This window comes from Nerophis lumbriciformis, linkage group LG09 (assembly GCF_033978685.3).
Source record: "Nerophis lumbriciformis linkage group LG09, RoL_Nlum_v2.1, whole genome shotgun sequence".
Lineage (NCBI taxonomy): Eukaryota > Metazoa > Chordata > Actinopteri > Syngnathiformes > Syngnathidae > Nerophis > Nerophis lumbriciformis.
The window spans coordinates 1836990-1851574 of record NC_084556.2 but is presented as its reverse complement, the minus strand read 5'-3'; the positions used below and the strand labels follow the sequence as shown (position 1 = coordinate 1851574).

At 41.7% G+C, this 14585-nt stretch overlaps 1 protein-coding gene across 7 annotated transcripts in view; it reads right to left on the bottom strand.

Moving 5' to 3' along the window:
• The window catches only part of ncam1a (neural cell adhesion molecule 1a), a 658018-nt gene that overhangs the window by 141761 nt on the left and 501672 nt on the right, over positions 1-14585 (bottom strand). For all 7 annotated transcript variants that reach the window (XR_012050597.1, XM_061962814.2, XM_061962816.2 and 4 more), the window contains exons 5-6: positions 4008-4145; positions 3813-3930 (exon numbers count right to left, since the gene is read on the bottom strand). Coding sequence is in view for 6 of the 7 variants with exons in the window: in XM_061962814.2 (XP_061818798.2) it covers positions 3813-3930; positions 4008-4145 (256 nt within the window). In the remaining variant the exon portion in view is untranslated. The remainder of the gene's footprint in view (positions 1-3812; positions 3931-4007; positions 4146-14585) is intronic.

The window sequence follows — 14585 nt, the reverse complement described above, 5'->3', positions numbered from 1 at the left end:
GAAAATATTATTAGTTTTAAGAATTATTTCTATTTCCTTCATCTTCTGTCAAACAATTCAGAGGTTGATGCGTGTTACATTCTGATCGTAACCAACTTAAAACGGAACATCTAATTAATTCGGGAAATCTATCAAAATCTTCCAAAAAATAACACATATATTTTTACAATCACATAAAACTCCAAAGAATGAGCGACTGCATGACATAACTGGAAATGTCAATATAGCGTTAAAATACATTAGATGCATTTTTGTTCTTAAATGTTACCTTTAACTGTTCATTTTACAGTCGACTTATTTTTACACTTAAAATTCCGTGAAAATATTTTTAGTTTGAAGAATTATTTCCATTTCCTTCATCTTCTGTTACACAATTCAGTAGTTGATGCGTGTCACAATCTGTTCGGAACCAACTTAAAACGGAACATCGAGTCAATTTGGGGCACGGCGTGGCGCGGTTGGCAGAGTGGCCGTGCCAGCAACCTGAGGGTTCCTGGTTCAATCCCCAACTTCTACCAACCTAGTCACGTCTGTTGTGTCCTTGAGCAAGACACTTCACCCTTGCTCCTGATGGGTCGTGGCAAGCGCCTTGCAGGGCAGCTCCCGCCATCAGTGTGTGAATGTGTGTGTGAATGGGTGAATGTGGACATAGTGTCAAAGCGCTTTGATTACCTTGAAGGTAGAAAAGCGCTCTACAAGTATAACCCATTTATCATTTATAATTTAAACAAACTGTCCAAATTATCTGGAAAAATATGTTTCAGAATTGGCACAAACAATTCAGGAGTAAACGACTGCGCGACATAACGGAAACGTCGGCATAGCAACAAAATACAAGAAATGCATTTTTGTTTGAAATATTATGAATTTTACTGTTCATTTTACGAATAATTTAATTTATTACTTGCAGTTTGTACACTGTGCAGATTTTGTTTTCGGTTTGTTTTCTCTTAATTTCGAAACAATTTGGAACAGCTTGTGTCATACTTGCCAACCCTCCCGGATTTTCCGGGAGACTCCCGAAATTCAGCACCTCTCCCGAAAACCTCCCGGGACAAATTTTCTCCCAAAAATCTCCCGAAATTCAGGCGGAGCTGGAGGCCACGCCCCCTCCAGCTCCATGCGGACCTGAGTTACGTGTCGACAGCCTGTTTTCACGTCCGCTTTCCCACAATATAAACAGCGTGCCTGCCCAATCACATTATAACTGTAGAATGATGGAGGGTGAGTTCTTGGTTTCTTATGTGGGTTTATTGTTAGGCAGTTTCATTAACGTCCTCCCAGCGCGGCAACAACACACAACAACAGCAGTCACGTTTTCGTCTACCGTAAAGCAGTTCGTCTGCCGTAAACAGCAATGTTGTGACACTCTTAAACAGGACAATACTGCCATTTACTGTACATGCATATGTGACAATAACATTTTACGGCTTTTAGAGAGTGCAGTGCACAACTGCGCACACAACAAGGAGACGAAGCAGAATGCATCATCAGAGAGGGTGTTCAGCATGTAAATAGTGACAGAGAATAGAACAAGGATGGACAATTCAACCCTTAACTCAACAATGAGTAAATAAATGATAAATGGCTTATACTTGTATAGCGCTTTTCTACCTTCAAGGTACTCAAAGCGCTTTGACAGTATTTCCACATTAACCCATTCACACACACATTCACACACTGATGGCGGGAGCTGCCATGCAGGCACTAACCAGCAGCCATCAGGAGCAAGGGTGAAGTGTCTTGCTCAAGGACACAACGGACGTGACTAGGATGGTAGAAGGTGGGGATTGGTAGATGAGTGTTATGTGTGTGTATATGTGTAAATAAATGAACACTGAAATTCAAGTATTTCTCTTATTTATATATATATATATATATATATATATATATATATATATATATATATATATATATATATATATATATATATATATATATATACACACACACAGGTAAAAGCCAGTAAATTAGAATATTTTGAAAAACTTGATTTATTTCAGTAATTGCATTCAAAAGGTGTAACTTGTACATTATATTTATTCATTGCACACAGACTGATGCATTCAAATGTTTATTTCATTTAATTTTGATGATTTGAAGTGGCAACAAATGAAAATCCAAAATTCCGTGTGTCACAAAATTAGAATATTACTTAAGGCTAATACAAAAAAGGGATTTTTAGAAATGTTGGCCAACTGAAAAGTATGAAAATGAAAAATATGAGCATGTACAATACTCAATACTTGGTTGGAGCTCCTTTTGCCTCAATTACTGCGTTAATGCGGCGTGGCATGGAGTCGATGAGTTTCTGGCACTGCTCAGGTGTTATGAGAGCCCAGGTTGCTCTGATAGTGGCCTTCAACTCTTCTGCGTTTTTGGGTCTGGCATTCTGCATCTTCCTTTTCACAATATCCCACAGATTTTCTATGGGGCTAAGGTCAGGGGAGTTGGCGGGCCAATTTAGAACAGAAATACCATGGTCCGTAAACCAGGCACGGGTAGATTTTGCGCTGTGTGCAGGCGCCAAGTCCTGTTGGAACTTGAAATCTCCATCTCCATAGAGCAGGTCAGCAGCAGGAAGCATGAAGTGCTCTAAAACTTGCTGTTAGACGGCTGCGTTGACCCTGGATCTCAGGAAACAGAGTGGACCGACACCAGCAGATGACATGGCACCCCAAACCATCACCCAACCATGCAAATTTTGCATTTCCTTTGGAAATCGAGGTCCCAGAGTCTGGAGGAAGACAGGAGAGGCACAGGATCCACGTTGCCTGAAGTCTAGTGTAAAGTTTCCACCATCAGTGATGGTTTGGGGTGCCATGTCATCTGCTGGTGTCGGTCCACTCTGTTTCCTGAGATCCAGGGTCAACGCAGCCGTCTACCAGCAAGTTTTAGAGCACTTCATGCTTCCTGCTGCTGACCTGCTCTATGGAGATGGAGATTTCAAGTTCCAACAGGACTTGGCGCCTGCACACAGCGCAAAATCTACCCGTGCCTGGTTTACGGACCATGGTATTTCTGTTCTAAATTGGCCCGCCAACTCCCCTGACCTTAGCCCCATAGAAAATCTGTGGGGTATTGTGAAAAGGAAGATGCAGAATGCCAGACCCAAAAACGCAGAAGAGTTGAAGGCCACTATCAGAGCAACCTGGGCTCTCATAACACCTGAGCAGTGCCAGAAACTCATGGACTCCATGCCACGCCGCATTAACGCAGTAATTGAGGCAAAAGGAGCTCCAACCAAGTATTGAGTATTGTACATGCTCATATTTTTCATTTTCATACTTTTCAGTTGGCCAACATTTCTAAAAATCCCTTTTTTGTATTAGCCTTAAGTAATATTCTAATTTTGTGACACACGGAATTTTGGATTTTCATTTGTTGCCACTTCAAATCATCAAAATTAAATGAAATAAACATTTGAATGCATCAGTCTGTGTGCAATGAATAAATATAATGTACAAGTTACACCTTTTGAATGCAATTACTGAAATAAATCAAGTTTTTCAAAATATTCTAATTTACTGGCTTTTACCTGTATATATAGCTAGAATTCAAGTATTTCTTATATATACTTGGTGAATTCTAGCTGTAAATATACTCCTCCCCTCTTAACCACCCCCCACCCCCCCGTCCTCCCGAAATCGGAGGTCTCAAGGTTGGCAAGTATGGCTTGTGTTCAAACGTAAAGGTTCCAGACTAGCGACAATCCAGCCTTGGAACTTCTGGAATCCGTCAACTACCTTAATTTGTATCAATGCATGCTAATTAGCATGCTGTGAACACTTAGCGGGCGACATCTCACGTACTAGGCCCATGTGACGGTGGGTTCGGGGAAGCCGTCTGCGTCGCAAGCCAAGAGGGCGGTGCTACCGATGTCGGCGGTGGCGTTGAACTCGGACTGCCTGGCACGGATGGTGGGGAGCACTAAAAAAAAAGACGAAATAGCATCAACATGTTTAGCAAAAAGTACCGTTAGTGCAATCGGGAGAAAAAGGGCTCACCGTTTACGACCACCTCGATCATCTTGAAGGAGAGCTCTCCCGTCTGCATGACGCGAGCCTCGCAGATGTACGTGCCCTCGTCGACCTTCTTGATGCCGCGGATCTGAAGGTGGCCATTCTCCATGTGGCGGAATCGAACTGGAAGGAAGGGGAAGGCAAGGATGGCGCGATAAGTCCATGTAGATTTTTTATTTCCAGTTTGCTAGTGTCATACCTCGGTTTCCAAAAATCGGGAACCTCTAAAGCTGAAAACCCCCAGTACCTTGTACTGTATATCATTGACAGAACAGTAACAAAAAAACTACATTGCAAGATATTTGAGACATTAAATTTCCTACTTTATATCAGGGGTTCTCAATCTTTTTTCCCCACCAAGTACCACCTGAGAAAACATTTGGCTCTCCGAGTACCACCATGATGACCAACACTAAAACACAGTAGCGTAGTAGGCCTAAGTATTCATTGAAAACAAGGCAAAGGTTTTATTTAACAAGCATATTTATTTTTAAATGGCAGCCTACAATAGTCGGATTGTAACGACTTCCACGGAAGGCTGATAAACCTAAAATGGCTCGAGTCACATCATTACAATGTTTAACTAAGTGATTTTGTGGCGTACCACTAGATCAGGGGTCGGCAACCCAAAATGTTGAAATAGCCATTTTGATCAAAAAAAAGGAGCTGCAAAAAATTAAAAACCTTCTATAAGTGTTATAATGAAGACAACACATGATTTAAGTGTCTATATTAGCTATATTAGCCTACTTTTATTTTTACAACATTGGAAAACATTAGTAAACTTTCTCAGAGAGTGAGATAACTCCTCTAAATGATTGTCTTAGAATGGCCAAAGGTATAGATGTGTGTGTCCAAGTTAAAGGAAATGGCGGGCTGTCTTCTTCTAATGAATTTATTACAATCTATGCAAGCTGGGTAATGTTTGCTGTGGTCTGGAACAACATGGCACACAAACAACTATCAGAAATGCAGCCAATATTACATACAGATAATACGTCATGAGAAATGCAGATAACAATTAAATACACAGAGGACATAGGAAATTAAATGAGCTCAGATATACCTACAAGAGAGGCATAATGTTGCAATATGTACATAAAGCCAGCCTAAATACTATATTAGCATCGATTAGCTTGCAGTCATGCAGTGACCAAATATGCTTGATAAACACTCCACACAAGTCAATAACATCAACAAAGCTCACCTTTGTGCATTCACGCCCAGTATAAAACGTTTGGTGGACAAAATGAGACAAAGAAGGAGTGGCATAAGATATGTATTTCTCTGGCATGTTGAAGAAAGTTATACATGTAAACAAACTACGGTGAGTTCAAGGACCGCCAAAATGAGGACAAAACGGCACTCGCCAAATACTCTCATCAGAGAATCATGTTTAATATAAACAGTGGGATTTCGAACAATTAGGGAGGATTGTGTCATGTTGTCCTCCTACAGAAACCTTATTAAAACGAAACTATATTTTTCCCCCCATCTTTTTCTCTTGTCATACATTTTTGAAAAAGCTCCAGGGAGCCAGTCGGGCAGCGCTAAAGAGTCGCAGGTTGCAGACCCCTGCACTAGATGAAACCGCTTCTTTATACTAAATGGATATTTTATAATATTACCCTACATTTCCAGGCAAATTTATACAGTTCAGGAGATGACTTGAAAATCTTAGCCGATAATATTAAACTAAAATTGTGGTTTGATGTAAATAAATTATCTTTAAAATTTGGAAAAGACTAAATTTATGGTATTCGGTAATAAAAGAAAGATAGAAGTTAGTTTATCCATAAATAGCGTGAAAATTGAGAAGGTGTCTGAAATCAGATTTCTTGGGGTCATCTTAGATGAAAAGTTGACATGGAAAGCTCATATATCTCATGTGAAAAATAAGGTATCTAAAAGCTTATTTATTTTGAACAAGGTTAAAGGGGAACATTATCACCAGACCTATGTAAGCGTCAATATATACCTTGATGTTGCAGAAAAAAGACCATTTATTTTTTTAACCAATTTCCGAACTCTAAATGGGTGAATTTTGGCGAATTAAACGCCTTTCTAATATTCGCTCTCGGAGCGATGACGTCACAATGTGGCGTCACATCGGGAAGCAATCCGCCATTTTCTCAAACACCGAGTCAAATAGGCTCTGTTATTTTCCGTTTTTTTGTATGTTTTCCGTACCTTGGAGACATCATGCCTCGTCGGTGTGTTGTCGGAGGGTGTAACAACACCAACAGGGACGGATTCAAGTTGCACCAGTGGCCCAAAGATGCCAAAGTGGCAAGAAATTGGACGTTTGTTCCGCACACTTTACCCACGAAAGCTATGCTACGACAGAGATGGAAAGAATGTGTGGATATCCTGCGACACTCAAAGCAGATGCATTTCCAACAATAAAGTCAAAGAAATCTGCCGCCAGACCCCCATTGAATCTGCTGGAGTGTGTGAGCTATTCAGGGACAAAGGACCTCGGTAGCACGGCAAGCAATGGCGGCAGTTTGTTCCCGCAGACGAGCGAGCTAAACCCCCTATCGACCCTAGCTTCCCTGGCCTGCTGACATCAACTCCAAAACTGGACAGATCAGCTTTCAGGAAAAGAACGCGGATGAGGGTATGTCTACAGAATATATTAATTGATGAAAATTGGGCTGTCTGCACTCTCAAAGTGCATGTTGTTGCCAAATGTATTTCATATGCTGTAAACCTTCATAGTTGTTAGTTTCCTTTAATGCCAAACAAACACATACCAATCGTTGGTTAGAAAGCGATCGCCGAATTCGTCCTCGCTTTCTCCCGTGTCGCTGGCTGTCGTGTCGTTTTCGTCGGTTTCGCTTGCATACGGTTCAAACCGACATGGCTCAATAGCTTCAGTTTCTTCTTCAATTTCGTTTTCGCTACCTGCCTCCACACTACAACCATCCGTTTCAATACATGCGTAATCTGTTGAATCGCTTAAGCCGCTGAAATCCGAGTCTGAATCCGAGCTAATGTCGCTATAGCTTGCTGTTCTTTCCGCCATGTTTGTTTGTGTTGGCTTCACTATGTGACGTCACAGGAAAATGGACGGGTGTTTATAACGATGGCTAAAATCAGGCACTTTGAAGCTTTTTCTAGGGATATTGCGTGATGGGTAAAATGTTGAAAAAAACTTTGAAAAATATAATAAGCCACTGGGAACTGATTTTTAATGGTTTTAACCATTCTGAAATTGTGATAATGTTCCCCTTTAAATACAGTTTCCCGTATAACACAATGAGAATGTTATATTGCTCAATTATTCTACCTTATTTGTGCGGAAATATGGGGAAATACATATCACAGCAACATAATGCCTTTATTTCTTTCACAGAATAAGTAATTGGTATTATTTTTAAAGTAGGATGCAGAGACCACACAAATCCACTCTTCATTAGGGCAGGATTATTAAAACTAAAATACATTGTAGAATTGCATTCTCTATTAGTGATGTTCAAAGCTAGAAATAAAGTTCTTCCGAAGGACTTACAAAAGTTATTTGTGTTCACGTCTGAAGATGAGTACCACAGAAGGCCGTATGATTTTTAACATCCAAGAGTGCGAACAAATTTGAAACAAATGTGCTTGTCTGTTGCTGGTGTGAAAGCATGGAATTATCTAAAGAAAGACTTAAAAAGTTGCAAGAATATTTTTGAATTTAAAAAAAGTTACAAAAAGAGCCAACAACCCCCTAGGGAATAAAGCGGTAGAAAATGGATGGATGGATGGATGGATGAAATACTTGACTTGGTGAATTCTAGCTGTAAATATACTCCTCCCCTCTTAACCACACCCACAACAACGCCCCCAGATCCCAACCACGCCCCCTGCCCCCAACCACGCCCCTGCCCCAGCCCCCACGCCCATACTTGCCAACCCTCCCGGATTTTCCGGGAGACTCCCGAAATTCAGCGCCTCTCCCGAAAACCTCCCGGGACAAATTTTCTCCCGAAAATCTCCCGAAATTCAGGCGGACTCAGGTCCTCCACAATATAAAAAAGCGTACCTGCCCAATCACGTTATAACTATAAAATGATAGAGGGCGAGTTCTTGATTTCTTATGTGAGTTTATTGTTAGGCAGTTTCATTAACGTCCTCCCAGCGTGGCAACAACACACAACAACAGCAGTCACTTTTTTGTATACCGTAAAGCAGTTCGTCTGCCGTAAACAGCAATGTTGTGACACTCTTAAACAGGACAATACTGCCATCTAGTGCATTTGATGAAAGCACTTTTGTGCGTGCCACACATCAATGCATCATCAGAGAGGGTGTTCAGCATGGTTCGAAAAATAGTGACAGAGAATAGAACAAGGATGGACAATTCAACCCTTAACTCAACAATGAGTAGATGAGTGTTATGTGTGTGTATATGTGTAAATAAATTAACACTGAAATTCAAGTATTTATTTTATTTATATATATATATATATATATATATATATATATATATATATATATATATATATATATATATATATATATATATATAAAATAATATATACATATATATATATATATATAAATAAAATAAATACTTGAATTTCAGTGTTCATTTATATATATATTTACATATATATTTTCCTTGAGGGGGGGGGGGCACAGGTCTGGTGGCCATGGATGAAGTGCTGGCTGTCCAGAGTCGGGACCCGGGGTGGACCGCTCGCCTGTGCATCGGCTGGGAACATCTCTGCGCTGCTGACCCGTCTCCGCTCGGGATGGTGTCCTGCTGGCCCCACTATGGACTGGACTCTTACTATTATGTTGGATCCATTATGGACTGGACTCTCACAATATTATGTCAGACCCACTCGACATCCATTGCTTTCGGTCTCCCCTAGAGGGGGGGGGGGTTACCCACATATGCGGTCCTCTCCAAGGTTTCTCATAGTCATTCACATCGACGTCCCACTGGGGTGAGTTTTTCCTTGCCCTTATGTGGGCTTTGTACCGAGGATGTTGTTGTGGCTTGTGCAGCCCTTTGAGACACTTGTGATTTAGGGCTATATAAATAAAGATTGATTGATTGATTGATTGATATATATATATATATAGCTAGAATTCACTGAACGTCAAGTATTTCTTATATATATATATATATATGTATATACTGTATATGAAATACTTGACTTGGTGAATTCTAGCTGTAAATATACTCCTCCCCTTTTAGCCACGTCCCCAACCACGCCCCCGACCCACCCCGACCACGCCCATCCCCACCCCCTCCCCCCACCTCCCGAAATCGGAGGTCTCAAGGTTGGCAAGTATGCCCACGCCCCCACCTCCCGAAATCAGAGGTCTCAAGGTTGGCAAGTATGCTAAAAATCAGATATACGGGCCCCCAGACACATTTTTTTTTTCGCTAAATTTGGCCCCCCGAGTCAAAATAATTGCCTGGTTTAGATGTTAACCTTGCATACATTTGCCTACATTTCTCCAATAATTTTTTCATAAAAAATAAGCGAAAATTTTATTTGTATTAAAAAAAATGTAATATGGAGATACATCCTTTACATTGGTAATCTATTTCGATAAATCATGGTATGGAAAGGGATAATGTCCGAAGCAAAACCTTTCCGAGCATAATTTCACCTGGACTGATCCACCTCTCTGCAACCATTGTTGAGCCTGCTGGGAGCCAAATAAAAATCAGCAATCAGATCTTTTGAAAATACGATGAAAATTGCTACCTCAATCAAATAAAAGACAGGTCGAAAAAGCGTCAAACATTCTGTTTGAATGTTTGAGGAAAAAGCCGGGGGGCGTTGGGTCAGGCTGAAATGGATCCATTATGGCGGCTAATCAGGGAAGCGGGGCTGCTGCCGCTTGGCAAGCTGTCACACCTCCTCCTCCGACTAAAGCGAGCATTAACACTTTGTAATGGACTGACTGAAAGCAGGTGGCGTTTTTTTTTTTTTTTTTACACGTCGCTCTGCGAGTCGCCGCCGTGTTTGGGCCGACTTTTGTCAAATTTGCGCCCCCGAGCCGAATTGCATGAGCAGTTTAGTGTCAGTTCTAATTAGTGCCAGCTCCTGGAATAAAGCACACTGGAAGAAGAAGCTTTGCTCAACTGCGCGGTAGACGTTCTCCATCTGGCGGGTGTGTCGCCCTCACCACTTGTTGACACGACAACGACCACTTTGAGGCAGGAGGGAAAGTAGCTCTGTTCATACAACTCAATCGGAGGCCTTCTCCTCTGATTTCAGATCAGTGTTTGCGAGAAAAAAGACAGATTCGTTCCAATTCCTAACCCCCTCCCCACTGTATGTGCCCTGCACTTGGCTGGTGACCAATGTAGGGCAGGGGTGTCAAACTCATTTTAACTCAGGGACCGCATGGAGGAAAATCTATTCCCACGTGGGCCGGACTGGTAAAATCATGGCCTAATAACTTCAAAATAAAGACAACTTCAGATTGTTTTCTTAGTTTGACTTTGGCCAAAAATAGAACGAGCACATTCTGAAAATGTACACATTACAAATAATACTCTTGGCAAAACACTTCAAGCTAGTTTAAAATTCTGAGGAAAAAAATAGGTGCAGTTTAAAAAACACTATGAAGAACACAATCAACTTAGACATTGTCTCTGTGTTTTTACAAAGCCATTAAACTTGAAGCATTTCCTGTTTCGCATTCTCATGTTGGCAGTTCACCAGTAAAAAAACGTGTTTGGAAAATCAATCTAGTGTTTCCTCAAACCGACACATTGGTGACATTCTCAACACATTCATCATCATTCAAACATTACGATTATAATGTAAACAAAACAAATGTCAAAATGACACCATCGCCAGAATCATGGTAAGATATCTACAAACTTCACCAATGTGAACATTTAAGCATAAGATAAAATAGAACAAACAACAAATGTAGAAACAGACATTTTTTACAATGGAGTTCAGGGTGCGCATAGCGCCGTCAACAAACCACGGAACTCTAACTACAAAGACGATGGTCATGATGACTTAAGTCTTTCCATCTTACCGTTTCGTTGTGTTATCCGTTTAGTGGATAATTTACAATGAAAGAAGGTATTGTGCGTCGATACTGCATCAAAGTCTGACTGATTGCTTGCACCTGCGCTGCTTGGAGTAGCGGCAGCCAATCCGCGTAAAGTCAGCTGACACGTCATCTTTAAACGGTGTGACGTGTGACGCGGGTTACCCTTGAATTGCTATTGTGACATCCGGTGGACACATTTAGAACGGCAGTTTATTTTATTGAACAATTTTATTTTACAAATTTATTCTACAGTAGTGATGACTATAATGAGCTCATAAATACAGTAAACACAGAACTAAACATAGTAAAAAAAAATGGATGGACACAAATAAATTATCTTTGAATATAAATAAAACTAAGATAGTGATGTTTGGAAATCGCAACATAACGTCTGAACAGAAAATAAGTATTGATGGTACCCAAATTGAAATCGTAAATGAGAATACATTTAATTGATAGTAAACTATCATGGAAACCTCATGTCAGACACATTAAAACAAAAATCTCCAAAAGCCTCTCAATTATAAACAAAGCAAAACTATACCTCAATGAAAATGCACTCCGTACTCTATACTGCACCTTGGTACTCCCATACCTTACATACTGTGTTGAAGTATGGGGGAATACTTACCAAAACACAATTCATCCTCTGATCATATTACAGAAAAGAGCAGTGCGGATCATACACAACGTTGGTTATTTAGAACATACTCATAATCTGTTTATGCAATCAAAGTTGCTCAAATTTGATGACCTTGTTAAATATAATACATTAATAATCTTATATATCAATCAATCAATCAATCAATGTTTATTTATATAGCCCTAAATCACAAGTGTCTCAAAGGGCTGCACAAGCCACAACGACATCCTCGGTACAAAGCCCGCATAAGGGCAAGGAAAAACTCACCCCAGTGGGACGTCGATGTGAATGACTATGAGAAACCTTGGAGAGGGTAACCCCCCCCCACCTTTAGGGGAGACCGAATGCAATGGATGTCGAGTGGGTATAAAGCTTTTAACAAATTATTGCCACCTAATTTACAACGTTTTTTTTATAAGACGAGTGCAGGCTCATAACTTGAGAGGCTTTGGATATTTCTTATTGCCGAGAGCTCAAACAACTCGTAAACGTTTTTGTGTGTCTGTATGCGGAGTAAAACTATGGAACAAACTGGACTTACAACACAAGCAATGCCAAACTATTAATCGATTTAAACTATTATACAAACATGGGGTCTGGTACCACTGTATTGGCAGACCAGGGTGGTGGTTCCTCTCTTTAAGAAGGGGAACCGGAGGGTGTGTTCTAACTATCGTGGGATCACACTCCTCAGCCTTCCCGGTAAGGTCTATTCAGGTGTACTGGAGAGGAGGCTACGCCGGATAGTCGAACCTCGGATTCAGGAGGAACAGTGTGGTTTTCGTCCTGGTCGTGGAACTGTGGACCAGCTCTATACTCTCGGCAGGGTCCTTGAGGGTGCATGGGAGTTTGCCCAACCAGTCTACATGTGCTTTGTGGACTTGGAGAAGGCATTCGACCGTGTCCCTCGGGAAGTCCTGTGGGGAGTGCTCAGAGAGTATGGGGTATCTGACTGTCTGATTGTGGCTGTCCGCTCCCTGTATGATCAGTGTCAGAGCTTGGTCCGCATTGCCGGCAGTAAGTCGGACACGTTTCCAGTGAGGGTTGGACTCCGCCAAGGCTGCCCTTTGTCACCGATTCTGTTCAGAACTTTTATGGACAGAATTTCTAGGCGCAGTCAAGGCGTTGAAGGGATCTGGTTTGGTGGCTGCAGGATTAGGTCTCTGCTTTTTGCAGATGATGTGGTCCTGATGGCTTCATCTGGCCAGGATCGCAGCTGAGTGTGAAGCGACTGGGATGAAAATCAGCACCTCCAAGTCCGAGTCCATGGTTCTCGCCCGGAAAAGCGTGGAGTGCCATCTCCGGGTTGGGGAGGAGATCTTGCCCCAAGTGGAGGAGTTCAAGTACCTCGGAGTCTTGTTCACGAGTGAGGGAAGAGTGGATCGTGAGATCGACAGGCGGATCGGTGCGGCGTCTTCAGTAATGCGGACGCTGTATCGATCCGTTGTGGTGAAGAAGGAGCTGAGCCGGAAGGCAAAGCTCTCAATTTACCGGTCGATCTACGTTCCCATCCTCACCTACGGTCATGAGCTTTGGGTCATGACCGAAAGGACAAGATCACGGGTACATGCGGCCGAAATGAGTTTCCTCCGCCGGGTGGCGGGGCTCTCCCTTAGAGATAGGGTGAGAAGCTCTGCCATCCGGGAGGAGCTCAAAGTAAAGCCGCTGCTCCTCCACATCGAGAAGAGCCAGATGAGGTGGTTCGGGCATCTGGTCAGGATGCCACCCGAACGCCTCCCTAGGGAGGTGTTTAGGGCACGTCCGACCGGTAGGAGGCCGCGGGGAAGACCCAGGACACGTTGGGAAGACTATGTCTCCCGGCTGGCCTGGGAACGCCTCGGGGTCCCACAGGAAGAGCTGGACGAAGTGGCTGGGGAGAGGGAAGTCTGGGCTTCCCTGCTTAGGCTGCTGCCCCCGCGACCCGACCTCGGATAAGCGGAAGAAGATGGATGGATGGATGGATGGGGTCTGGTTCAAATATAGAGATGAGGGTCTTTAATTTGACCTGCTGATATACTCTGTCTCAAAGTGTTAACATGTGCTCAATGTTTCCTTACCATTATTGCTATGTTGTCTATTACCATTATTGCTATGTTGTCTATTACCATTTTTGCTATGTTGTCTATTACCATTATTGCTATGTTGTATATTACCATTGTTGGTATATTCATTATTCCTACATTGTTGATAGAAATTATTGTTACAGTGTAATAATTATTGTCACCTGTGGTAATGCCACTATGATACAACATCTGTATTATAATCCTTGAACAAAGTAAGAGTGAAACTCCTGTGAATAATCACTGAATGGAGAACTGGGGGTGGGATTAAATAAATGATCTTCTTCCCACTCCCTTTCAGGCAAAACTGGACAATAATGCACTATATTAATTTATATTATTATGTTTTGTCAACTTGTACTTCTTTGTCATTGCCTGAAATAAAAATAAAAAAATAAAAAATTGCAGCTCATTTTTATACTTAGCAAACTCATCTTGGGCGTTTGACACCCCTGATCTAAGGTCAACCCCGCCTCAAAGTCAGCTGGGATAGGCTCTATCTTACCCGTAAAGCTAATGAGGATGAGCGGTATAGAAAATGGATGGATGGACACATAGTTGTCATTTCTGTATGTTGTTTTTGTTAACTCTGCTCTGTGCATCACTCAAGTGAACCAAACCGAATCAGAGTTTACTTGCAAGCCAAAGATTGCCTGTTTGGTGCAATAAAAACAAACAAAACGACTAATAACAAAAAGATGGATTAAACGTTGATCTCTTTGTGCCGATCTTCATTTATAAAAGCAACTCTTCTACTTCGCCCCTCTTCTGGTGTTCTGCTTTAAAACAAACTGGGATTTTCCCGCAGACATATTTTCTTCAGACACCAAACAA